Source organism: Drosophila ananassae, chromosome XL, assembly GCF_017639315.1.
Source record: "Drosophila ananassae strain 14024-0371.13 chromosome XL, ASM1763931v2, whole genome shotgun sequence".
Lineage (NCBI taxonomy): Eukaryota > Metazoa > Arthropoda > Insecta > Diptera > Drosophilidae > Drosophila > Drosophila ananassae.
In genome coordinates this window covers 7219758-7247624 of record NC_057931.1, presented here as the reverse complement: position 1 = coordinate 7247624, position 27867 = coordinate 7219758, and the positions used below count along the sequence as shown (strand labels likewise).

Genomic DNA, 27867 nt, shown 5'->3' with positions numbered 1-27867 from the left:
CTTCCAAGCACTTCATACTTAGCCTCAATAAAGTTTCAATAATTATAACTGCCTAAAGATTTTGCTTCCGAAATTGCGGCCAGGCTCTTGCTCGCAAGCATTAGCTCTGTAATCCTGCATTCTCGACTTACTAGACCTTTAGCTACTTCACCTATTCCTCGCTAGTTCAAGCGCGGTTAGCCAAACTAATAATTGATCGTAATTGGCCAATTCCAAAGCGCTTACCTATTGTGGATGAACACAATTAAAGGAGACTGCTGTATTAATTCTTTCTTCGTGGTGAGTTATTTTTTTCTTTTTGAAAATATAAAAACTGCATTCCAATGCGACTGAAAGTTGACACTGCTGACTAGGAAATTTATAGAAATGGAAATGAAAAGAAAGGTTTGTTTGTTTCGCTATTGAGTGAGCTTCACTGTACAGTCAAGCCCCACGTTGGGCGCCATGATTATTCAGATATTACTTATTATTATTCCTGTAACGAATAACGTAGAGCTGGTGTTCTTTGCAAGCTAATAACACGGCACGCATTAAATTCCGGCTCTAGCTCGTCAGCGAATGGAGTGGTGTTCTTCAGTAGTATTAGCCTACAGGTGCTCATAGTTATCTGGGATAAATCAGTTTTATTTGCGTGCAAAAACGAGCCAATTTCGGCCGGACAAGAGATAGCTTAACAAACGGACAGACAAGAACTAGGATAGTACTCTCACTTTGCGCACCCCGAGATGTAAAAGGGGTGTCTTCAGCCCACCCTACCATGGCCAGTGCGTTTTCCCAACGATCCTGCAACAGGCCCCTTTTATTTTATAACCCTACGACGGCTCTGTGATCGGCATGGAGTTACAACAGGGTTTTCTACTCTTTCATTATAATAGCGTATTTATTAAACATAAAGGTGTACATCTCGTTTTGTTTACTTTTGTTTTCTTGAGTTAAAGCCTAAAAGATTACTTCATTTCTTATTAACTACTGTTTTACAAAATTCTATTACTTAGAACCAATGATAATTAATTTGTATTCGCATTTAGGCATTAATAATTTGTATGTGCATTTAGGAAGGATTTCTTAATGTATTATTTATATATTTATATTTTTGCTAAGTGTAATATTTATTATTAAATGCAAATATTTTAAATCAAACGTATGTGATGCAATTTCAATATTTTCAAATATTTTCTTTTTAATTTTTAATTTTATCTTCTCTTTTTTTTTTCTTTAATAGTGCCTAACAAGTTAACTTTATTTTCAACGTTTTACTTTCATTTCATTTGATTTCCAATTTCGGTTCTGAATCGAAATGACATGCATATGTAGACGAAAAAGGTAAATATTGGGTAGACTTTGCTCACCTGATATACTCCACCGTTGAAAGCGCTTCCAAATCGGAGGTGTCGTAAGAAGTCTGTAAATAAATGCAAGTCCAAAGCGACTCGCGAAGACTAAAAGTTTCAGCACACACACCCACATCGAGACTTAACCGAATTTGTCTTATCGGCGTTTTTATTTAATTTCGCCCTCTTCTAATTCAACTTGTTACTCGTTTCTAATAATCATCTGTTCTAATTTACATCACACCCGTTTTTGATCTATTCCTTTTTTTTTTTATATTTTTCTTTCCTTTTTAATTTGTATATTTTTACACAATTTTAGCTTGTGGTTTTAACCTCATTTTTTTACCGATTTTAACTTTGTACCGATTTTAAATTTGCTAAACTAGGTTTTTAGATTATACTTTATATTTAGATTAACTAAAGACTTCAAGTGGTTTTGATGACACTTGGCATGGACGACACCTTCGCCATCATCGCGACGTTCCCTAATTTTGGGTATTTGTTTGGGAGCTAATCGAACGGGGTTCTTAGCTGTCTATCAGCAACGCGCAGACTAAACCAGACACGAGCTTTTTTCTGCTCTTTCTCTTGTATCTGACGATCACCCTACGAAAACATCACCGCAAACCAATTGATGCTGATATGGGCTGGGCTGGGATGATGGGCTGGGCGTAGATCAGGTTGACTGGCGGAGTTCTGGATCTGGTCGGTATGGGGAATTTAGCTGCCCTCTCGGGGCAGGAATTAGCGTTCCTATGCTCGCCTCCTTCGGCTCCAAAGCTGGGGTTACTCGGCGATAGCTTCAACCAGAAATTTGTGGATGGATCTGGATCTGACGTACATCCGTGCCGGTCCAGAGTCTGATTCCAAAAGAAAGCACGAGATTCTCGATCTCAGTTTCTACAAGATGGCTTACTGCCAGGGCTAGACTTCTGCTACTCCTAAAACGCTAAAGCAAATGCAGTCCTGCCTAATCCCTACGTCTAATGTTGCCAATTTACCACCCGTACCGCCCGCTAGGTGGCACTAGTAAGCACAGGGTCTGCGGTTTTAAACCCCACTACAGACACTTTGTCGTTTTTATCGTTTCAGCGTTAATTCGGTTAAGCACTTAAAGCGAGCTCCTGTTCCGCCCACCGATCCGGTCCGGTGGCATCCTGCCTTCCTGCCCCGTCCCCACCATACATGGACATGAACCAGCTACACCAGCCACCCCGCCAACTGGAGGCGATGCGTTGAACTCGTCGCAGGATAAACTGCTCGGAAAACGGAAACCACTGCTCCACGGAAAGCCTCTTGAGCCGGACTCACCGGCCCGGCCCGGCCCCGGCAATCATGTCCAGCAGTCACTCCGGCACAATTGGCCGTAAACGGGTCGGCAGCGGCAGCGGCAGTGCTGCCGGCAGCGAATACTATTATGCCTCCGGCGGAATTGGAGGCGGATTGGGTGGCGGCATCCCCGGTTCCGGCGGCGGGGAGCAGCTGCGGCGGCAAAGGTCGGCCGAGTGGCACAGCCACCGCCACGGCCACGGCATGGGACACGGTCACGGGATGGGACATGGCCACGGATACGGTAGCAGCAGCGAGGACGAGTACCAGAATACCGGCCAGGCCACGGCCTTCGACACCCAGCTACTTGCCCAGCTGCTCCTCCAGAGTCAGCAACTAGCAAGTGAGTACTTCCTGGAAAAATTATATGTATTTCAGGGATATATAATAAATTCAGATATAGAAATCTTTTAAGGCATTAAGCTTAAAAATCGGCTTAGAATTGGCAAAGATATAGACATCGGAAGGGGCCATATTCGAGAATCCCGCATTTTGCAGGGGTCTCCCCACAAAAATCGACAAAAAATTGAAAAAATATTTCCTTCTCAGATTTTGATGCAGATTTATCAGGAATCGATATAGAAATCGATTAAGGTATCCCGGTTGAGAATGGGATCAGAATTGGCGAAGATATAGACATCGGAAGGGGCCATATTGGAGAATCCAGCATTTTGCAGGGGTCTCCCCATAAAAATTTACAAAAAATTGAAAAAATATTTCCTTCTCAGATTTTGATGCAGATTTATCAGGAATCGATATAGAAATCGATTAAGGTATCCCGGTTGAGAATGGGATCAGAATTGGCGAAGATATAGACATCGGAAGGGGCCATATTGGAGAATCCAGCATTTTGCAGGGGTCTCCCCATAAAAATTTACAAAAAATTGAAAAAATATTTCCTTCTCAGATTTTGATGCAGATTTATCAGGAATCGATATAGAAATCGATTAAGGTATCCCGGTTGAGAATGGGATCAGAATTGGCGAAGATATGGACATCGGAAGGGGCCATATTCGAGAATCCCGCATTTTGCAGGGGTCTCCCCAAAAAAATCGACTGAGATCCTGGGCCTTCAGAAGGACTTATGTCCTTGAGCCCCCTCAGAGATTATAGATCTCTGGCTAGTCTAGATTTCTTAATTAAATCTTTAAACTTCCATTGGAAAGAAGCTTAGAAAGAAATATTAGGCACAAATTAGTAGAAATAGTAATCTGTCCCAAGTATTAATTTAGTAAACCCCAAAGTGGAGCTCCCAAGTGTTTCTGAATCGGAATTAGGGGCCGGAAATGCCGCTTAGACGGAGGGAAAGCGTATTAGAAATGGGTCGCCCCGCCCGCCCGGGCATCCCTCGGACTCATTATTTTATTTAATTGAATTATTCAGGTCTCGGTGGCACAACTGTGTCCAGGAACTCGAATAACCAAAGTCCGAGAGCACACAAATCGATTCCAATCGCTTGCCACTGAATTTCTGAAATGGAGCTGGCCAAGATGCTGGGTCGGAGGACAGCTGGAGCAGGGCCAGAGCCAGGGGTGGGGGTTAAGTGGGGTCCTGGGCGGTGGGAGGACGCTCTTCTGACAGTTCCTGATTGAATTGAGTGAATCGCCCACTGAAGCACAGTGATAAGTGGATAAAAGGGAAATTATGGTTTCAGATTAAAATTTATTTTTCAAAAGTTTTTAAATGATATTTTTGATAAAAAATTTACTTTTTTGTAACAAAAAGTGAACAAAAAGTGATGTAACTGATAGAGAATAGTGATAAGTAGATAAAGGGGAAAGGGAAATGTTATTTAAAGATTGAAATATATTTTTTTTAATTTTTAAATGAACATTTTTGTAACAAAAAGTGAACTAAAGAGCCTTTATAGTCTCTTATTTTTATAAGAATTTGTTAAGAAATATAGCTGAAAATAATAATAATTTATTTATGATTTTAATTAGGGGGAATCCCCGGAAGAGGCTCCACTGTACCCCACCGAATAGCAGCTCCGCGAACGTCAGCAGTGTGCAATTCAATTACAATCAAGTTGGCAGCGCCGGCCTAATGGCCGATACAATGCTACATCCTCTGACATTATCCTCTGATCCCCCCCCTTGACCCCTCTGACATTAATCCCCCACCCCCCATATATATATATATATATATATATATGCCCCACAAACGAGGCAAAGGCAAACTTAATCGAGGCATAAAACGCAAATCGCAGCGGACGGCTGGCAGGCCGGCTGGCTGCTCTTTTTACGCGCCGAGCCTGCATTTGTTTCGCTTCGTTTTATTGTCTGTTAATATTTAATGCAATTTACGATTCATTTTTTACAACCTAATAACGCAACGTCGACGGCTCGCAAATTGTTTGCCATTCGCAGTAGCTGGCCTCTGTTCTCGCGGGAAAATTGAAAAGCCAGCATCGCAAACATGTTTAAATACTTGTATTTTTATTTCGTATTTTTTGTATATCCTGTACATATCCTGTGGTTCCAGGAGCACTCCACAAATATTTGATCTTTGGGACAAACACAGGGCTTTCGGTTAGCTTTCGATCAAATTTTCATCAAGGGGGTACCGCCATTTCATATTCGCGTCAGTCAATCGAATACATTTCAATCGCAAATACGATTTATTCAAAGTGCCAATATTGGGAATAAGAATATTCGATTTATTTCTGATATTTTTTAAAGGCAAATAAAAGGGGATATTTTTTTAATTCTTAAAGGAATTTAAAATTAAAAAAAAGTAAGATAGAAAGGTCCCTATTCTAACCTCACTTTTACCATACATTTTCAACGTTTTTCAACACTTATTTAATATAAAATATTTGAATATTATATCTAATTATTTATTTATTTTATTTAATTTTTTTTAACAGGCATGGAACACTACAACTCAGACTGCGAACCGGACTATTTGAGGCAACGCGATCGCCGCTTGGACGAATCCTCCATGGACGAGACCACGCCCAGTCCAGCCCCCGGGCCTGGCCTTGGACCTGCCCCCGAAGTTACCTACGCCCAGCCGCACCAGCAGCGCACCTCGCTGGGCGGTTCGCCGCTCAAGGTGTCCACTGTATCGGCCGGAAAGTACCAATCGAATGCCAACCTGGGCTTGTTCCCCAACAGCAGCAGCAGTGGCAGCAGCATCCAGAACTCTGCCGGAATGCCGGGATCAGGGGGCGTGGCAGGAGGACTGGGTGGAGGAGGCGCCTCCACCGCCAATACCCCACGCAGTACAAATCCTTTCCTCAATTCCGGCAAATTTCCGGGCGACGACAGTGATCCCGTCGTCCTGCCAGCCTCGGCCTCGTCCTCGACTGCCGCCTCCAATTCCCACTCGAACCGCAGCCACCGGAACTCGGCAGCCGCCCGGAGCACCCTCAACCGGCTAAGTCAGATGACCAGCTCTAGTAGCGATTCCATGCGGCATCCCCAGCTGAAGCAGCTCCTCCACCCGGAGGAGAACGGCGTGGATCCGGTACGCAGCAGTAGCCGGAGCAGCGGTACGGCGGAGTCGGAGGAACCGCCACCAGAACCGGCGCCTCCAGAGATCCCGCCCCGCACCCAATCCCTGCTGATGTCCTTGCGGAAGCATTCCGACTACAAGCTGAAGTACGAGGAGAAGGGCGACCAGAAGCACGAGGAGTTCATCCCCACCAGCCAGCTGCAGAAGGGTGAGTTTCTCATCCTTTTCCCAGGTCCTTTTCCCTCCGGGGCCACCTGAGTCCATGAATATCCTTAGGAGAGTGTTTGCCTTTCCAGGAAAGACTCAACTCCAAAGGGAGCACATTACATTCGGGTTTATAAACAGATAATATATTCGGAAATTATGGAAATTTATGGGTGTTCCTTAAAAAAGCATAGACTTCTTTTGTTTTTATTTTAAATTTAAATACAAATTTCCTAAAAAGCCTTCCTTAAATTTTCTTAACATTTAATCTTGGTTCTTAAACCTATTATTCTTTAACATTATTTTAGGGAAATATTCTACAAAAAAAATATAAAAATGTTTCTTTTTAATTATTATTTTTAAAGTCAAATATATCCTTTTTATAATTCCTTTTTCTTTAAAAGCTAAGTTATAAATTACAATTACAATTGATTAAATTTCCCCCACATCTTTTAAAAAGAAATGTCCCAATAATGGGACTTTAAAAGCAGGGAAATTACATATCAATTTGCTGTGAATGGTCCCAGCTTTTAGTCCCAAGCTTTTTGGGAAATTTTTCGCTTTGGGACAAGCATTCGATGTTATTCGCTTCGAGACGGAAAGCTTTTCGTCCTGTCCGAAAGCTTCTAGAACAGAAACTGTTAGGAAACTGTTAGTTTTTCGAAATGTACTTCCTTACTTATAAGTTAAAAGAGTTTATATTTTAATATTAATAATTAAATATATTTTTTTAGATTATATAATCAGCGACAACCTCCGATCGGATCAGCAGCTAAAGCCTCTCTCTCCTGGCGATTCTAATGGGTGAGTTTGGACTTTACATTTTCTTTTTAAATATTAAATTAAACTTTGACATTCAAGCTTAGTTAGGTTTCAAAATAAAATATATAACTCTCTTAAAAATAATATACAATATTTATTTAAGAAAAGTGATCATAATTTATTTATCTTTCGAAAAATATAATCTTTCTTAATATCTATGAAATAAGAAATATTTTTAACTCTAGTTTATAAATCTTTTCACTGCAATTTTTTAATGTTAAACTTAAAGTTTTGGGAATCCTGGTTCTGCAATTTTTTCTGTATTTTTTTTTGTGGCAATGAAGCAAAGAAAAGGAAGTGGAACCTCCACGAGTCCACGATGTCAGCGATTGCCCTCTAATCTCCGGCTGCGAGTCCGGCTCTCTTTGGGGCTCATGTTGCGAAAATCCGTATGGAGGAAAAGTAACATCTGCACTGGGAGATGTGTTTTTTCATTAAAATTATTAGAAAATTAATAAAAATCTATATCAGGATCATGTGGGCTGTCTAGTTCAAAAGTTTAAGACAAAATATATGTAGAAACTACTCATATCTTTGTAAAATGAAAGTCTTAGGCCAAGAAGTACTATTTATCCTCAAAAATATATTAGTACGGGCACACTGTTAGAGTATATTGTAATCTGGGCACACTTTTTCATTATAAACTATCTATATAGGCTCTGAAAATACCTTCTAACTTAGCTCCTTTGATCTTTGAACATTTCTAGAGAAATTCCCTGAACATCCTTTACCAATATCCTTTTTTTTTTAGCCGTGTGGCAAGTGAAAATGAAGCTGCCCCCCCATGTTAACGGCAATTAAATCCGCAAAATGGTTTCGCATTGGCATCCGTGTTGTCCGGATCGCTGTTTGTTTCCCAACGTGTGTGTTTGTGTTCTTTGTTTGTTTGTTTGTTGTCTCTGTCTGTTGCTGCGCTTGTCTTTATCTGGCCATGTCCTGGCCGTCCTGTATCTTTTTCCGTCCTGGTCCTGGTCCAGGCGTATCTCCAAACTCCCAACTCTGGCTGCTCCCAGGCTCCATTGTAATCCCAGCCAGATGTGGAGGCCAAAACTTCAAAATGGCTGCCTTTGGTGGCCATTGGAGTCGCCTGTTTTTGTCCTCATTCGGTGTCCTGCATGGGTGTCCTCCTTCCAGTGTCCTCCAACCCATTCCACTCCACTCCGCTCCACCCACTGGCTGGTTTTCCTCGCAAAAGATGTCCGTAGCATTTTGCGGTTTTGTAAGCGGCTTTCGCTTCACATTTTGTTTGCTCTCTCTCTGCTCCGAAGGATTTCTCCACTATCGTCCTCGTCCTCGTCCTTTTTTCCTACAATTTCCCACCTGCCACCTGATGCTGCCAAAGTTCCAGCAGCTCCTGCAGCTCCTACAGTGGCTCTGTGTGCAGCATAATTAAAGAACTCGCTTGGAGATTACGTGGTTTTATAGGTTTAACCATTGCCATTGCTATCTCCCCATCTCTTCTCTCTCTCGCCCACGACTCGGCGAGATTTTTGAGGACGAAGGCGAAGGCGTCCTTCGTCCTGTGTTTCAGGTCTCAGCCCCAAAAGTTTCAACCGCAAGACAGACGCTAATGTTACAGCTAATGATTGTGGAGCCCCGGAACTCGAGCATCGGATATACTCACAAAGCACACATATATATATATATATTATATATGTATTTAAAGTCTATAATATATACGGGATATATCCACAACAATGGCAGAGGCTTAAAAAGTCAACAGGACTAGAGGTGCGGGCTGCCTTGTTTTGTTTTCTCGCTGAATTCAAATCCTGGTGAAAATATGAAAGAGAATCCCCTCCTGGCTCCTCATTCCCCGGAGCACTGTGGGCGGTTAATTATTTGATGTGTTGGCTAGATAGGACCTCCAGGTCCTTGCATGAGATATACAGGCATTTTAAATTGCAGGAAATATTAGCAGAAGGATAATGGAATTTAAGCTTCAAATTGTTTCAAAAACGCTCAATAAAGTGACCAGTTCTTAATAAGATTAAATACTAGACTAGATCACACAAAAGCTCTTGAGAAAAATGCTATATGATACCCAGTACTACTTCTTTCTATTATCCTCAAGAATAACTATTTAACGAATATCTATTTAACGAATAATAATAAATAACATATCTTCTTAAAGAAACCTCCCCTTAAATAGCAAAACCTGTAGTGAGAAAAATCCATAATGGCCTGGCCAAAAAAATAATAAAAATAAGCAAAAAGATGAGAGATTATGTGGGAAAGTACATGGCATATTCTATTAATGTGGGGATCATGAAAGTTTTTACAACTAAAACCGGATTCGAATTGGCAATTTCATGGTTCGAGGGCGGAGCTGCCATTTTTATGGCACATTCGTGAGCTTATTGTAATGAATTGCCTCTCAGACATTGAGTCTTTTGAGGTTTTGCGGGATGGAACCGGAGGGGAACCGGACGGGAGGAGCCACCTCCAGTGGCATATGGAGCATGTGGTATGGAGCAGTTGCTGTAATCATAATTTTATGTCCGTCTAAGTAGCTGCGCATGACGACTGTCAACGGCACGGCCTTTATCCTGACTGAAGGACCTGCTGCTGCTGCTGTTGGCCTTTGAACCCCATACACTGTACCCCATTGCCCCCAAGCCTCCACAGTATCCTGGCCGACTGTCAGGCAGCGTCTTAAGCTGTCTGCCACACGTTGTGGCTGCCACAAATTTCAAAATCGAAGTCACTGTCGAGCAACTGTCTCTGCAACAGTTAGCGGTCAATTGACTGCACCGGCCCGGAACCGGGACACCCATCATCCCGACCAGTTGTCTTTGGCAGATCTGGGTCCTGGTACCAGGAGCAGTGGCCAGAAATAGCTGACAGCCATCAGAAGCAGGAGTCCAGGGGTGTCCTTAAAGTCGCACAATTTAGCAAATTCCAATATCTATCAAGTGTGGCAGACTTTTGCGAATATCTAGTATTTATTTACAAAAATTGCATTAAAAAAGTACAGTGTTTGTGACAACTACTAGTATTTATGGAGTGTGACCTTGCCTTGCAAATGTCTAGTCCTTATGCCAGTGTGCCCCTCATTGTCACCCAATCGGATGATGCATTCTTTGGAGTGCCTTCGAGTTGCACCCTTTTTTTGTACAATTTTAATGGCCAGGTCGTTAGGAAGCGATCACTTCGTGTGGAGATGGGAAAATTGATGTGGAAGGTGACTGCAGCGATCGCTGACAGTCGAAGATATATGATGGAAAATTATACAACAAGCGTAAACACTTGAGAGGCGCTTCTTCGATCGCTCTGCACCCAAAAACATCTTGAGAAAGGCGAAAAAAATGACTAAATAAAACCTTTCGAACGCCCTCGCATTCGTCTTTTGGGAGAGTGAGTGACTCAGGATCTGAATTGGATAGAGTGAGTAAGTGAGTTAGTGAGTGAGTGAGTGTCTGGTTGAGTGACTGGCTCTGTTTTTGGTTTTGTTTTGTGAGGAAACAGGAAAAAAAAAGTAAATGAACAATCGAAGATACAGATGCGACTAAGAGATGCCTCATGAGGTGGACTTGGGAGACTATTTAGAATGATTATAAATGAATATTCAAACCATAATTGTTTGAATAAATACTATTACTTAATACTATATGATATTATGATGTTTATATCTTTCAAAAAGTGTATCTTTCCTTCAATATACCCTAAAAAAACAACCTTAGCCCTGAGTACCGGGTATCAGAAGCGAGGAAAACGAACAGACTAATTGAAAACAATCATTAAACAGAAACCGAGACTGAGCTGAGCGCTGTCTGGGGCGCCCGTTTATGTGTATCACTTAATTATAACTGTACACACACATCCGTCGAGCGGTACGATGGCTCTGCATCCATAAGATACAGATACAGCAACAGATACAGATACACTGGCGCTCTGTGGGATACTCGGGGCCAGTTTGCTTATCCACTTCATTAAAGGAGTTCGGACTTCATGTTGAAGTTGAAGGCGAGAAGGTGGCCCACAACAAACAGAAAGGTATTTTAGGGATCGAGGGGGATCTGACCAAAAAAAAAAAAATACCAAAAATAAAATAAAAGCGGTAGGAGTTGACCGCAAAGACAACCCACTGAGTTGGGTTCTCGTTTTTGACTTTCGGGTTTCGGTTTCGGTTTCAACTTGAGACCTTCATCATGGGGCATGGGGCATGGGGCATGAGGCTGGGGCATGCCTCTCTGGCTGTTTTATTAATTATGCTTTTTCGGTTTCGGTTTTGCTTAGCTTATGCTTTTTATGTGCTTTTTTTATGATTGGCTCTTCGGATTTGCTTTGGCGGCAGAGCCCCTTTCGCCCGAAAGACCTCATAATTTCGCGTAATTATATTCAATTGTTTAATTGCCGACTGATTCGGCTTAATTGAATTTGTCTCTGCCTGTCACAACAAAGTTGAAAGTTCAATCCGGGGCTACCAGCTCCCAGCTCCCAGCTCCCAGCTCCCAGCTCCGAGCGAGCGGAAGCGGTTGACATTTCGGGACAACAACTCCAGTTAATTAAGCGAACCAATTGTCGGAGAAATGTCTGTTCTGTATTTGGTTTAAATCCTAAAAATGATGAGTGGGATGATGAGTCTATAAGAGATTTTAAATCTTTTTACTAAGGGGTATGAGGTAGAAGTTTTAAGGGATAGAGAACTATGGCTAGTTTATTAGATATTCTATATAAAACTATACTATATAGAAGGCCATGTGATATCTATACTGGGCTATAACTGGTAGTACTATAACTATTATGAAACCTTCAATAAAATATCAAAAAACCTTCCAAGAGTACCGGGTATAATTATTAATAATATTTGAAATCTGAAATATAATATTATCAAAGGTATAGTCCATACATTGTAATAGTCTGGAGACTTTGAGGAAATAATAATTTTTAGAAATAATAAAATAGGATATATATTTATTTTTTAGAGTACTGGATCTGTGGACTAATATATCTTCTAGAGGATTTCCTAGTACTACTTCTAGTAATCCAGTAATTTATTTAAATTTAACCTCCCTAATATATTTTTATTCTCCAATATATTTCTCCAATTATTCTCCAAAACATAATTTGGTTCAAATACTAATAATACCATATAATTATAATTTATTTATAAAACCCATAGAAACCCTAAGAATTCAGACAGTTCTTGACCCAAATAGGGGTTTAATTAATTAAATAAAAATTCAAAAACGGAAAAAGTGGAGAAATATGACTCTCTGCAAGAGTGGAGACTCCGAAAACTCTCCACTCCATTGTTGCAATTTCCCTTTTTTGAAAATTTTGAATGAAAAGTCTGATGAATGGCTGGGAGATGGGATGGGAGACTTCCACCATCGAAGAGCCCTCCTGGCCAGGGCGGGAATAGGGCCTATAAGGGGGTTTCTGCAACTTATACCGAAGATATAGTTACCGACCATAACGGATCGGCTTACGAATAACTAATGTCCGGCCATCAACTACAAACACAACAACAACAATGCGGGCCCACGCAACAGGAGAAGAAAAAGAAAATACATATGTTTTTCAATGTTTTTCCTATTTCCTCAAGTGGCGCTCCAAAGAGAGAGAGAGAGAGGGGGTGATCCCATCACTCATGGGAAATTCATAAATTCACGCCGACGCTGCAATTAATCTGCCGCCTATCGCCCTCTCTCTCTCTTTCTCAATCGCTCGCCGGGCACTGCGCCTGCGCGACAGCTGTTGACAGCGACGCCAACTGCGATGCAGACGCGGACAGCCCGGCGACCGCCCGCCGAGTCCGTTGATTGACCTTATTATTATTATTGTTTTTGTTTTGTTTTTTTTGTTGTTGTTGGCCTGGCCTGTGAGAAATGTGCCCAAATGTCGTAACTGTTAACACAGGCCCTCTTGCCTCCTCACACTCTTGCTACCTCCCTCCCTCCCGTTGGCTCCTTGGACCTTTTTTCTTGCGGTTTTTTCAAGAGGTGTCACATTACCAGATTAACCCTAGAGGGGTTGGAAATAATTTTAAAAATATAAATATTTTTTAAACTGTAATTTATATAAATAAAATAAATAATTATATTATAATAAGCCAAAATAATATTTATTATATTTTTTTATCGAATCTTTAACTCAATCAAGACCCTTTATAGGGTTAAGACATTACCGATCTCCAGTTATAACACTCTTCATCGCCGGTAATTAATCTTTATCAAGCAGGCAGCAAGAGAAACAGCTCGCAGAGGGGCTTAGGGCCGAAAACCAGCATGACTCAAGGCCTAAAAATGGAAATTACAAAGTCCAAAAATAAGAAAGATTAAAAAATAACCAGAATAAGAAAAATTTCATAAAAATCCTTCAACAAGTTGTTTCCGAAAAAGTGACAAAGAAACTAGACAAGCTCGCAACCATTATAAGAGCAAATATAACAGATTTTGCCATACAAGGAGCAGCTGTTATACGCAAAGGATAACGGAAGAGAGCCACAGTAACATAACAACAGAAAGAGAGGCTGCCAGAGAGCGCTGTTAGTAAGAGAAAAGTAAATAGTTACATAAAGCATTAAAGGAACAAAAATTATAAAAATAAGGGATAAGATAAAATAAATAAATAATAAATTTATAATTTTAAAAACTAAACTAAACTAAAGTTTATTTATTTTTGTTTATAATTTCCCTTAAAACTCTCCTCATATGTTGTAACTGTAATTACTTCTAAAAACTGTTATACCACCTGCCACTCTTTTTATTAAAAAGTTTATGATTTAAAACTACTACTATTTCCTATAATATTTTTATAAATTATTATTTTTATAAATAATAACAAAAATAATAATAAAATCCATTAAAACAGCTGTTGGAAAACAAAAAGTAAACGGAATGCAGAAAAAGAGAGAGAGAGAGAGTGTTGGCAAACAATAACAGAAACCTGTGGCGGCTAACAGACTGCTGGCCGAAATCCTGTTTGCAACATAGTGCCTCCTTCTCGCTCTGCTCGCTCTGAGGAAAACCGGTTTGCGGGAGCGAGCAGGACAACAGAGCGCAGTTAATAGTTAACAGAGCAGCATCACCGGAGAGAGCGCAGGTCCAAATTGCTCTCTCTAGCTCTCTGTTTTTTGTAATGGCTCTCTTTGTTTACAGCTCGGCTTGGGTTTAATATTTAAGAAAATAAATAAATAAAAATATATAGTTTATAAAATAGATTTAATAGATAGTTCTGTTTAAATAATAAAAATATATGATTTCCTGAGACTCGGCTTTAACAGCGTCCAAACAGTAAGAGAGCGAGAGCGAGAGAGCCGAAGAGAGCGCCCTTGCTCTCCGGTTAACAGCGCCAGCAGTCTGTTAAAGGCCATGGCGCGCCGCTTAAATGCAAATACACTAACACAGGGATTTTTTTTCGAAACTAGCCCTCGCCTGGTGAGCACGTTTGCCGGAAAAGTGTCGGCGAAGTCGGAAAACTCGGAAAAGTCGTGAAAAGGCATCGGACGGGGAAAGACTTTCGCTCGCTGGGTCGCTTCCTTTTTTGCCGTTATTGTTCGTCATCGTCGCGTACGCGTCGCGTCCCTCTCGTTCTCTACATCCACCCGCTCTCGCTCGCACTCAAGGTATCCTACCAAAAAAAAAGAATAAATAACAAAAATAAGAAAAGAACGCGGATCTGTGAATTATTTATTATTATTATTGTTGTGTGTATATAGTACCTGCGTGTGTGTGTGTGTGTGTTTGTGTCGCGTTGCAGCGAAAAAAAAGACAATCTTTTGTTGCCATTATTCCCTTTTTTTGTGCGTCTCTTGCGTTCTTATCATTTATCGCCCTCTACCTCTCCCCGCCTCATTCTACACATATATATTTTTGTCGCAATTTTTTTTCAAGTGCTCTCAGTGCCAGCGGATAAACAAAACGAAACAACAAACAAACAACGCCAAACACACACAAAAGCGACAAACAGAAGCCACGGATTACAGCAGCACCGTCTCTTTCTCTCTTTTCTTTATATTTTTTTTTGTATTTTTGGATAAAAAAATAACAAAAACAGAAAACAGCCAGAAAGCAAAAAGGAAAAACAAAGAAAATTTGCAAAAATTGCAAGTGCAGGAGCAACAACAACAACAACAACGAGCAGAGGAGCCAGCCAACAACAACAAGAATGTAGGTCACTTTTATATAAAAATTAATCCATTTTCCTTGGCCCAAAAAAAAATACAACAAAAAATTTCTAAAAAAAAAGGACAAATAAGGGCCAAGGAAAAACAAAACAAAAACAAAAATACAACTCTGTGTACCGTTATGCTTTACATTGCTTTACCGTTATCCTTTTCGAATCAAATATTAAAAATTGCAAATAAAATGCAAAAATAGCAAGTAACTGTTAAACAATAACTGAAAAATCACACAAAAGTAAATGCAATTATTGAGGGGAAAACGACAAACAAACAAACAAACAAACAAACAAACAACAAACAAATAAACAGGAAAATACAACCAAAATGTAATTAAAAAAGGAAAAACAATAGTAATGAAGTTCAATATTTGTTCGCTACATGCGCCGCCAATTGATTTCCAATTTAACAAAAAAACACACAAAACGGTGCTCGAATTCCTGATTTTCGCAAATATTCGCAAAAAAAAAAAGGATTCTCTCATAAATCACACTTTTTTGGGGGATTTTTGAACAAATTGGAGGCTAAATTGGTTCTTAATTGTGATATTTTTGAAGGAAATAGTAATATTATAACAATTCTAGTAATATTTTTGAAGAAAACTAGTTTTCAAACTACTATTTCCAAACTACAATACAAAATACTAACTAGAAACTTAGTTTCTCTGAAAAAAAGACAAATAAATAGTGAAAAGTTTGAGTTTAAGTGGGAATTTTTTTTTTTATAAATGAAATTTTAATGAAATATGTCAATTTTCATTAAACAATCTTGATAATTATATTTTTGAGAGAATCTAACACTTGGCACTATAAAGGGCTTTCGTCACAAGAGTTTTTTTTGTTTAAATTGTACAAGCCTTTTAGTTTTGTGGATTTTATTAAATTGGAAATTAAATAGAACACAAAAAAGGCATTAAAATTGCAAAAATACTAGATTATTAAAGAATTGGAGCCAGATTTTATGAAAAGGAACAGAATTCTTGGAGAAATCTGGAAAGTTTGTGAATATTTGAGAAATAAATAGAGGTCTTTGAGGGAAAATAATCATTTTTTTTTCTAGTAAAAGATAAAAACTTGCAAAGAATTAAGGGATTAGCTTAGAAATAGATTTGAAAATAGGAGGGACTAAAAAACAAAAATTAAAACCAAAAACCAATAAACAATAAATCAAAAAAACAAATAAAGTAACTAAAGTCACTAAAGTCAAGTAACTAACTCAAGAAATAGTCAAATTTTTAATAATTTATTGCTAAAAACTTTGAAACTATAAACCAAATCAACTAAAAACTAAAATACAAACTAAGAACTAAGAAGTTAAATGTCAAAAATCAGGGCAATGCCATAAATTAGCAAATTTTTAAGAGAGTTTAAAAAACAGAATAGGCCAACTTCTTGCCAAAAAAAAAAGGCAATTATTTGAGTTGCAACTCGGTAGAAACAAATATTTTCCAAAAAATAAATCAACCAAGAAGACTTCCTCAAAAAAGTGTCTAGTTCTTTGTAATAGTTTTTTTTTCAAGGGGGGGTGCCTGTTCGGTTAGTGTTTTAAATGTTGAGCCATAATGGGCCTGCTTTTTTGCGCATTTGTTTAATGAAGAAAAGCAAATGGTTATGGCGGCGAGAAGTTGCCTTCCCCTGCCCCTGACATGTGTTGTCAAAAATGTATCTCAAAGATACTGTATCTCGCACATCCGCGAGATCTTCTCGCCGCCGCTTGCGGCCATAAATCACTGCCGACGGCAATCAACGCACTGCGATCCCCGGGCGGATGGATTTATGCCCCGCCGATGCCAAAAAAATAGCCATATACCCCCTCAGCCACAGTCTCTATGGAGTATACCCCCTCCGACCCCCTCCACAATTAAGCAAATTGTTGAAAGAATTCTTAAAAAAAAAAATAAAATATAAAAACTCCAGCGATCGATCCAATCAGGCAGCATTTTGCGAAACTTGGCTTAATTGAATGGCTTTCCCAAGGGGGGGTGCTCATTACTTTAAATTCCGAAACAAAAGGGCGGCCTTTAATTGCCAGAAACAGTTTGTGGCGAAAAAGTAAACATTTTTAATTGAAAATGTTGCAAGAAGCACTGTTTTTTATTATTTTAGGTTCTATTTCCTCTTCTGGTTCTGGAATCTGTTCCAAAAATGTCAAAAATAGTTTTCAAAACTGAAATAGTTGTGTTTTTAGTTGAAAGGTTTCTGTTTTTTATTTTTACTAGGCATTTATGATAGTTTTTATATTATTTGTTTATTTTTTAATGAATGAAAATGTGAGGAATCTTCGTTACAAATCTTAGAATAAGGTATTATTTCGATCTTTTGGAACTAATTTGTGTCTAAAACTGGTTTTAAATTTAAAATTGTTGCAGTTTAAGTTGAAATTCGTAATTATTTATTTGTTTTATGAAAAATCTTTATAAAAGAAACACAAAAGTAGGGAATATTCGTCACAAATTCTTTAAAACTATAGCTTTTCTCTATTTTTTATAGTTTCTAGAAGCAGTTTGTGTCAAAAAATGTTAAATTTTAAAAAGAAATGCTATTTATTTGATCGAAAATTGTGAAAAGTCTAGAAAATGTATAAAAAATAGATCTTTTCTATAAAAAATAATCTTTAAAACCCTAAAAGAATCAAAGAAAATTCCATATCTTTCAAATAAAAGCCTTATTTCTCCTCCTCCTCCTAAAATAATAATAAATATTTAAAAAAAAAGAGTAAAACAAGCAAATAAAATCATAAAAATGCCAAAAGAAAGCCAAGCCATTTGGAACTCCAGACTTGAAATATCAATTACAGCGAGGATCGTCTCGGATTTCAAAATATCCTTTGGCGGGGATGTCCTTCCCCCTCCCCCGAGTGCCAGCTGCTGTTTGTGTTTTATTTTTTATGAATATTTATATTTTTATTTTTAATTTGGAGGCGCTGTTGCCGAACTTCAGGAAGGAACTCCCCGAAACCGGCAACCTGCTCCGAAATTGAAAAAAAATAGTGCCGAAAAATCAAAGGCAGCAGCTGATGACGAAAGAGGAGGTTCTTTTTCTGTTCTTTTTTCTTTCTTTTCTTTTCTTTCTTTCTTTTTTCATCCATCCCTCCTTCTCCTTATCCTTTGTATTTCGCAAATGTGCCGCACAGCTGTTGTCAGTTTGACGCCGAGATGGAAATGTATCTCGCGGATGCAGCAGCAGCAGCTCGAGAGGCAAGTACCTGTGCCGGGGATTAAATTATGAGGCACAACAGATGCCTGTGTGTGTATCTTTAAGATACATACACTCTCTGAATGTATCTGCATCTGGAAAGTGCGCGAATTAGTGCAACAGAAATGTCAGAAAGTTCGGGGGCTGTTGAGTGACTGAGTTCGTGAGGACGTATCTGCCAAATACACTTGCGAATAGTTGTAGCTCACACAGATAGCAGATACAAGATACGCCGGCCACTCGAGATGATTTATGATGCCAGTCGCGGGGTTGGCCATTGATAGCCAGCCAGGTTGGTGCTGGGACCTCGAACCTCAGGTCTCGGTCTCGGTCTCGGGAGAACCTCAAGCATCTCGAGAACCTGGGACCAGAAACCTGCGAGGCGATGATGCTGCAAGAAATGGAGAATCAGAGGCAGGGGCAGGCAGGCAGAATTTGGCAAGAAGCAGAGAAGAGGAGAGAGAGAAGGACAAGGGGCAGGAGCGGTACTCAGTCTCAGTCAGAGGTGTGAAGCACTCCGGGCCTCGAAACCTTGAATTGAAAAATTCCAAAAAAACGCAAAAATATGCCTGCGAAAATGTGTCTAAGAGGCACTGACAGAAAACGGTCTATAGTTTAAGAAAAAATATTTAAAAAAATAGCTAGAAAATAAAATATAAATTATAAATAAAAGAAACATTAGGACAGTATAAGTATTCCCAGAAAATATTTAACTAACAACAAGTTTTAATTGAAATTAAGAGAAAAAGACTTAAAAATATCAAAAAACATAGTTTTCTTTGCAAAATACCAAACTTAAATACTAAATTTTTAATAAAAATAAGCAGAAAAAGTTTAAAAACTAAAAAAATAATCAAAAACATGATCTAAAACGTTAAATTCTTCTCTAAATACCTATTTTTAAATATTATTTTATAAAATTTCTTAATTCTAAATCCTTGGTATTTGAAATAATACTTTTGGTATATTTTTTTGGTATAAAATATCATGTTCCTGCTCCCACAGCCATGCCAAAAAGCAAACTAATGGCTTTGAGAAGCTTTTAATTCCATTATTTGAAAGTTTTTCCTTAATTTAATTAATAAAACAATCAGACTCTGTAGGAGATTGCTGCGAGTGTGGGTCTTGCAACTAAATCGAAAAGAGGAAAGCCTGTCCATCGAGCTGGCGAGTGAGGAACTTGGCAACAATGACGCTGCTAAAAAGGCCAAAACTGGCCAAGACAGGGCTAGGATGCCGGGCTAGAGTCCGGCAGCGTTGGTTCGGTCATTACCGTCATGCCTTGTCATAGACAACATCGTTTATTTTCGAAGCACTCGAGGGGAGTGCTTCCCTGCCGCTTCCCAGGCCAGGCCAGGCCCAGGTCCAGGCTCCGCTCCTAACCGTTTTCACACCTCTCCCGCCTCGGACACTCTTACCTGGGAGGCTGCCTGTGAATCAGCACAACTGCTAGGCGAGATGGTGGCGAGAAAAACAACAACAGAGATGGAATGGAAAATAATACTTGACTGATTTGGAGTTGCTTTTTTTGCTAGAGTTTGGAGGTAGGTGCTAGGTGGTAGAGGTGGAAGCTAGGAAGAGGGGAGTTAGGTGTTCGAAGGTAGAGCCAGGAGCTAGGAGCTAGGATCTAGGAGGTAGGTGCTAGTAGGTGGAGATAGGAGTTAGGAATTAGGAGCTAGGTGCAAGAGATAGGAGCTAGGGGTAGGTGCTAGGGGTTAGAGCAAGGAGCTCGGAGGTAGATGCTAGAAGCTAGAAGGTGGGAGCTAAAAGGTAGAGCCAGAAGCTACATAGGTAGGATGTGCTAAGGGGTAGAGCTAGGAGTTAGAAGCCAGTAGCTAGAGGCTAAAGCGAGGAGCCTGGGGGATAGCGCCAGAAGCGATAGCTAGGAGCTAGGAGCTATCGAAAGAGATATAGCATCTCCCGCCCCTCTAGATTTATTTTCATAATCATTTCCCCGAAAATGTGTGCAGCCAGTGGCCTGCCAATGAGACAAACAAACCATAAATCGCTTTAAATCGCTTTCGAATGAATTGGAGCGTGTGGCGGTGGGGGTGGAAGTGGAGAGTGGAGAGTGTGGCATAGAATCGTTAGTGATAAAGGGTGGAGGTGGAGGTGGAGGGGCAGAGGCCCCCGCACTAGCATCGTAAATCTTTTGGCAACCGAAATTGCTTCTCCCGGCTGGCAATTAAAGGAAATCCTAAACGCAGCCAGCTCAGCTCAGCCCAGGCTGCAATCGAATCAGAATGTAATCAAATCAAAGTAATAATATCAACTCGAGCTGTGAAGTGGCTCAGTGTTGGGAAAGGATGAGAAAAAAAAAAGGGAAAAAGGGGAAAGGAAAACCTGTTGACGTTTTCCGTCTCTCGAAGAGGCTAATTTTCTCAGCGAGGAGGAGCTGGGAGAAGGTGGCGAGAGGCGTGTTTAGCATTTAAGAGGCGAGTCGAGGAGGCAGCCACTCCAGGAGTCAAGTGGCTGTGGCAGCCACACGTGCAGCAAGCTCCAAGACATGCGCTTCAGAGTGGGAGGCAGCCTGGCCCGGCTTGGCCTGGCCTGGCGGAGAATAATTAAATTTTAACCCTGCATCAGCATCAGCATCTGCATCAGCAGCAGCAGCAGCATCAGCAGCAGCAGCAGCATCCTGTCGCAGCAACTGAAATAAAATAAATATGTATTACGTATTTATGTCCTCGACTGGCAGGACTTTAGTGTTTGGGCTGACAAGGAAAAGCTTTTGCCTTTTGCCTTTGCTCGGGAAACTCATTAAATGACAGCGATGCGTTTTTCCCAACCGGAAAACTTTGTCCCAGCACACTAGGACACACTGGCACACCAGCCAGGGTTGCCAAACTTCACTAATGCCTGCATCTTAGACGGGCGTGTCTGCTCAAAAAAAAAAATAAATATATATAGAAAAAGCAAGAAACAAAGCATGAGACAAGAGCTGAGCCAGCTAATTGGATGGCAAAGCGGGATTAATTCAATTCTAATCCCAAAAAAGCTGGCTAGGCATTGCCGAGCGTTAGGCAACACTGGTTCAGATTAAATCGGTTCTTAAAAATCAGTAGAGAGTGGAGATTAAAGAGCCAGCTAATCAGAAAAGACAGTCAAAGACATCTATGGCTGTTTCTATTTGAAAAACACGAATTTTTCTCAAGAGACAGTGTTGGAAAGTGGCTTAAAAGCAAGTTTTCTTTAATTTTTCTTCAATACATATACAAAAAAATGTTAGAAAGCCAACTAATCAGATTAGAGATTTGTTTTAAACACTAATTGTTGTTTCTGTTTGTGAAATCAGGAAGTTTATTCAAAAGACAGTGTTGTAAAGTGCACCTCAATTGCCTCAAAGGCACTTTAACAACACTGACTGCATTATAAATCATCCGAAGGGCGAAAAATGAAAACGAAATCCAACAAAACGTTGCAATTATTTTGTTGAACTTTTTCACAAAAACAAAAAATACATAATTCTCGGGCGCCTTAAATCATTTTCATTCGCTGGCTGGCTGCTGGAGTCTGGTGGCTGGTGGCTGGTGGCTTGTGTTTTATGGGCCGTTGGTTTATTGTTTCTTAAAATGTATAAAAATAAATGAGCTAAATTGTTGCTGCTCCTTTGGTGAAGTGATTTGCCTGCCAGAGTCTCCTCCACCTCCTCCTCCTCCGGTCTTGCCGAAGGAAGCTGAAAAACAAAAGACCAAATGCCTTGGCGAAATTTTTCACATTTTATGGGCAACGCTTTTCTTTTTTTTTATTTTGTTGGCAGCTCTGAGCGTGACTTTGGTTTGGATAATTTTCTTGCCGCGTGTGTTCTCTACTATGTATATATAGTACACGCATTGCATATTTATGGCTGGGAATATATTATGCGTATAATTGTTGCTGCCTCGTCGCCAAGTCGTCCCTTTTGCACCTTTGCGCCGTTTTGTTGAATCAATTACAGGCAGTTGCTGCTCCTTTCCTTCCCTTTCCCTTCCAAAAAAAGTAACAAAAAAAGTAAAAGAAATGTAGGAAAAAGTATGAAAGAAAATAGAACGCAGACAGGCTGGCAAAAATGGCAAATTATGGCACCCCAGAGATGCGCGATAAAAGCCCATTTACTTAAACTGAATATTTATTATTCCTGTCGCTGCCACCTACCTATAGCTTTCTCTTTCTCTAGCTCTAGATGGTCCTCTCTTTCTTCTGACTTTTCCCCCCATTTCCTATGCAAACCGTTTGACTTTCCTCCTTCGGGCTCCTGACTCCTGGCTCCTGGCTCCTGGCTCCTGGAAGGCTATCCACTTTTTTTCATTTCCTTCGCCAAAAAAAAGTTCGGGTGTCATAAAGTTTGGCGGCCCCAAAGTTTGATTGAATTGTGCGGGGTGGGTTAAGGGGGGGAGTAGCTTAAATTCTTCCAAAAAAAAAGTAAGGGGAATTGCAATCCAAAGTGGAGATGAAGCTGGAAATGGAGGGTCTATCAGGGAGGGATTTCATTGTTTAGACCAGGCTTTAAGAGAGAAGCTAGCTGGAAAAGGGAGAAACGGACAAGCGGACAGACGGACAAGGTCTATATAGACCTTCTTCTTAGGCAGATCCTCTGCCTTAGCGGACAGGCGGACAACATTGCTTCACTTTCTTGTACCATCCTAGAGCTTAGAGCTTGTAAATCATTTCCCTTTCTAGATCATCTTCCTAAAAGGAACTTCCTTTCTTAAAATTGGCCAAAGAACCCTCATAAAAGAAGGTCCCTTAACGGACAGACGGACAAACGGACACACGGACACTGTTTCTGCTATCCAGAACCTCAAACATAGAGACAGTGTCTTCTTTTCAAGATCATCTTCCCAAAAAGAGCTCTCTCCTCCTAACATTGCAAAAAAAGAAAGAAAAGAACCCCCCTTTGAAAGAAACCCCCTGAAAGAAAAGCCACAAAAGACCACAAATTTGAGAGAAATTGAAGATGAGGGCCCCCCTCAACCGTCTATCTGGCAGGGCGCCCTGGAAGTGTTTCATAATTTTCGAATTCTAAGCGCCGTGGCCGTCGCCATCGGAAATGCCGATAAGAGGCAGTCGCAGTTGCTCCCCCCCCCTCCTTAGTCAGAGAAGGGAAAAAAAATTAAATAATTTATGTTTTATGTGGCAGAGGAAGTTGGGCGGGTGGCTGGTGGCTCCTCTTCTGGGGGTTGTTCCCGAAAACAGAAAACCGAAAACCGAAATAGACGGCGGGGAGGCACAGGCTGGCACTCAAGTGATTTAGGAAGTGTTTGTCTGCGTTCCGCTTGGTTAGTTGATAAAAATCAGTCGACGCTTTTGTATTCTCTTGGCCCTTCTCTTTCTACCCAAAGGGGGCGTGGCTTTAAAGAGGGACAGAGAGAGAGAGAGAGAGATAGATGTCCCTTTGGAGTCTGAGTCACGGTCGCCATAATTGCATCGAAATTGCATTTTGAGGCTTAAAGTCTTGAAGCTTCTCTTTTTTTGTTAATTTCTTTGCCATTCTGGTTGTGATTTGTGGGTTGCCACGCCCTTTAAGGGTACAAGTATCTGAAAGATACAAAAGTATCTGGCGGGTAGATTGCAATATTGCGTGCCAGAACAGAATCAGACTCTCCACACTTCCTGTGCGGTGGCTGGAGCTCAGTTTAAAGTGCCATTAACCCACTATTGCCGCAATCCGTATCTATTGCTCTTTGTTTTCTTGCCTTTTTTTTTGTTTTTTTGGTAATTGCAAGTTTTAGTCTCGAAGTGCGTGTCAGAAAATCATTTCGAATCAAAGAGAACTGAGATTTTTGGGTTTTCGGGCCATTGGCCATTAATTGTGGTTAACCCCCTACCTGGGAGATGCATAGATCTCTGGGTTGTGACAACATTTCAATAGTTTTTGTGTGTTTTTGTTTGCTTCGGGCCTCGGGGGTTGGTTCGGAGGCAGCTGCCAGGACATGGGACACAGGACACAGGACACGGGACACAGGACACCTTTGTCGCGATAAATTCCCAAATAATTTGATGCGTCTTGTTTTATGTGACAGGGAACTAATTCGTGGCCCAGGGGCCTTCCCATCCCGTATCATCCCGCACCCCCGGAAGGTAAACAAGGACATTAGAGAGGGGAGTTCTGGGGTAGTCCTTCCTGGGTCTAGACCACCTCACTGCCTTCTCTTCTCGATTTTCAATTAAAAACTAAACTAAAAAGGGGGTGTCTGCAAAAGAGAGCCTCCAACTTACGAATTAGGTAGTTTTTTTTAAGATTTTATTATAATTTCCACTCAGTAAGTGCCTAGTTTCGAACTCTAGTCATACCTGCCACCTGGAACCCCTGAAAGATTGAAAAAAAATGCAATTTCCGCCCAAAAGCACACACTTTCCAGCCAAAAAACTTCACAAAACACACACACTCTACAAGACAGGGAGAGCAGCTAGAGAATGAGAGAAAAAAATCTAGAAAAAAATTGCATTATTTTGGGGCCAAAAATGCCAGAAAAAAAAAATGCGAAAATTGTATTTGGGAAACGCATTAAACTTTCATTTTTGTGTCGGGCCAAGGATGGCCCAGGAGGCGCCACAAATGCACAAAAAAAAAGGAGTAAAGAGATAGAGATATTTGAAAATCAAAGCGAAAGTTCTCAGCTTCTGTCCGCCAGAACTTTGCTTCTCTATAGCTGTCTCTGTCTCTCAAGATAGTGCCGTCTCTCTCGCGAAACTTTTGTCATGAATCCGAGGCTGGCTGGCTGGGGAAATGTGCGAGAAAAACACATCAAAGCAATCAAAAAGTGACGCCAGAGCAATTGAAAACTTTTCCAATGAACACAAAAAATAGAAAAATACAAAAAAAAAAACAAAAGAATTATCCAAAAAAAAAGAGAAAGAGACAGATAGAGAGGGGGAGAGAAAGAGGTAGATATAGAAACGCATCAGTGGAAAGTCAATCGGGCGGCCATTTAATGGCTTTGTTTGCCAGCTCCGACTCCGGGCGCCAGATATCCGACTATTTTGCTCCTCAACTTGAATAATTTGCTCATAAAGTGTAATTTAATGTCTTTAGTGGAAGAGTGGTAGGAAGTGCCAGGAATTCCAGGGGCTATGCCATACACCAGAACCAGGTCAAAAAATGCAACGCAGAGACTCTACTCTCCACTTGGCAGCCAAAGTCAGGACTAGAGCCAGAGCTAGGAGGTAGAGCTCCTCCCATCCTCCCATCTCCCACCCACTTGCAAGTGGAATGCACTTGCCATGAGATCTCCAGCCATACATACAGTATTTCATAAAGCCAAGGCGGAAAGTTTCGAGGTCTCGAGTTCGGGGTTCGGGGTTCGGGGGCTGCCAGCAAAATGCCTTCCTCGGCTCGGCATTCCTCCAATATATCCTCCTAGCCTCCTGGCCTCCTCCTGGCCAGCAGTTATGGGAATAGCTGGCTCTTATTTCGGGGCAAGTATTTCGGTTTTTGTTCCTCGCTTGCCAATAACCAAGTTATTGATGTTGTGGGGAGTGCTTCTCAGGGCAGTGGAAGGGCTGTAACTGTCCACGTGTCCGCTTGTCCGCTTGTCCGCTAGTTTCTACTTCCAGGAGCATCTTAGTCTTGAGTCTTGGAGCAGTTCCTACACCTGGGTAGAGACTATCGGAGTAGTAACTTGAGTTCTTCTCAGGGATAGCCTTCTTAGTCACTAAAAGAGAAGATTACTGTCCTTGTGTCCGCTTGTCCTTCTGTCCGCTGTCCGCTAGTTTCTCCTTCAATAACTCTCTTAGTCTTGAGTCTTGAAGCAATTCCTACTTCCCAAAGACAGAAACTCCTAGAGGCCTTGAGTTCTTCTTAGGGATAACCCTCTAAACCCAATAATAGGTTTGTCCCTGTCCGTCTGTCCGTGTGTCCGCTTGTCCTCTTGTCCCTTTGTCTGCTAGTTTCCACTTCCTCCAGCTTGAAGAGAATCTTCTAAGCACCCTTGTCCATTAAAGAACAATAATTTTTAACCAGAGAGTAGTACAAAAATCCTAAAAAAAGACAAACCCTCGCTAGACTTCCGCCTGTGGGGAAACCCTCTAGTACCACTGATATATATCCCTCTTTCCTCTAGTAGTTAGTTCTCTAGCAGTTAGTTAGTAGTTTCCATGTCGGTAATGGAGAGCCCCCATGCCCATGCCCATGCCCATGCCCATGCCGCTCTCCGCACAGATTGGAGTCTTTATTCGGGGGATCTATGGCGTCTAGACCCCGGGCCCTATTGCGCTCTATTGTCCCCGGATTCAAATGGCCAATGATTAGCTTCAATTGGCTTCAATTGCATGGGAGGCTTAATGCCCCAAAAGCTTTCCATCCAAGCTGAAACTGAAACTGATGCTGTATCTGTATCTGAAGCTGAAGAAAACTAAAAGATAAAAGTCTATAGCTCTTGATGGGATAAGTAGTGGCGGGGTGGGATGCCGCCACATCACACGCACATTCATTTCAAGTGGCTTTGGCTTTACTTTCGTTTTTTTTTTTTGGAGAAAGGTTGAGGGAGGGGCCTGCTGAGTCGATTGAAGTGTCTGGCAAGTTAAATCATTTGGAAATTTAAGGGTTTCAGGTCCCCAACTCCCCATCTTCATCCCCATCTCCAAAAAAAGATACAAAAGTTTCCACAAAGTTTGTCGGCTTTTATTGGAATTGGCTTTTCTTCTCGGCTCTGAATCTGAAGTTCAAACTTCAAAAGGGATTTCCTCTATAATTTGTTATAATTTCGATATCAATCGCCAGCGAGTCCATTATTCCTTCAGTTTCTTGATTATTTCGACATCTTGGCATATTTTTTTCTTAATTTTTTCCTCCTTTTTTTTGTTTTTTGGAGAATTTTTGCGGGCACGGGGCATATTCGGATATTCAACGGAGCATGCCCGTGACCTTTGCTGTGAAGAGATGCCGCACTACAGATACAGATACATATGCAGATACAGATACATGTAGTGCTGCAGATGTATCTGTATCTGCTGGCTGCAAATGAAAAGTTAAACGTTGCGTGCTGCGCCTGTTTATCTTACGGATGCGCCCTGGGATGCATCACTCACTCAACTCGAGCATAGCATTTAACTCATTCGTACAAAAGATACAGCAACCGCGAATGTATCTGCTACTGAGTGAGTGAGTGTGTGTGTGTGTGTGTGTATCTTTGTATCTGAGTATCTGTGAGTCGCTGTTTAAACAAACAAATGGGCGAAGCACCCAGGCAGAGGCCTCTGCCTCTACTGCCTGCTACTTCTGATTCAACTTCTGCTCATTCATGGCGTTGCACTCGATTAAAAATGTTTCGTGTGTGCCCCTGCCCCTGCCTCCTTGCCGCACTACCCCTCTATCTTGCCGCCTTTTGTTGCAGGAAGTGCTCATCTTCATTTACTTTGTTGTCGCTGCCGTCTCTTGACGTTTTTCGGTTTTGCGGATGACACTGTGAGGTTTCAGGCC

The 27867-nt window shown here is 40.9% G+C and overlaps 1 protein-coding gene across 4 annotated transcripts in view; it reads left to right on the top strand.

The window, feature by feature from the left end:
* Window positions 1–27867, top strand: part of LOC6502149 (teneurin-a) — a 210452-nt gene that overhangs the window by 65801 nt on the left and 116784 nt on the right. For 2 of the 4 annotated variants that reach the window (XM_014904464.3, XM_044717075.1), the window contains exons 3-5: window positions 2424–3003; window positions 5530–6327; window positions 7058–7127. In XM_014904464.3, the coding sequence (XP_014759950.2) occupies window positions 2667–3003; window positions 5530–6327; window positions 7058–7127 (1205 nt within the window). In that variant the 5' untranslated portion in view covers window positions 2424–2666. Of the gene's footprint in view, window positions 1–2423; window positions 3004–5529; window positions 6328–7057; window positions 7128–14470; window positions 15263–27867 lie in introns of those variants that run through there. The other 2 variants (XM_001966084.4, XM_014904465.3) reach the window with 2 other exon arrangements.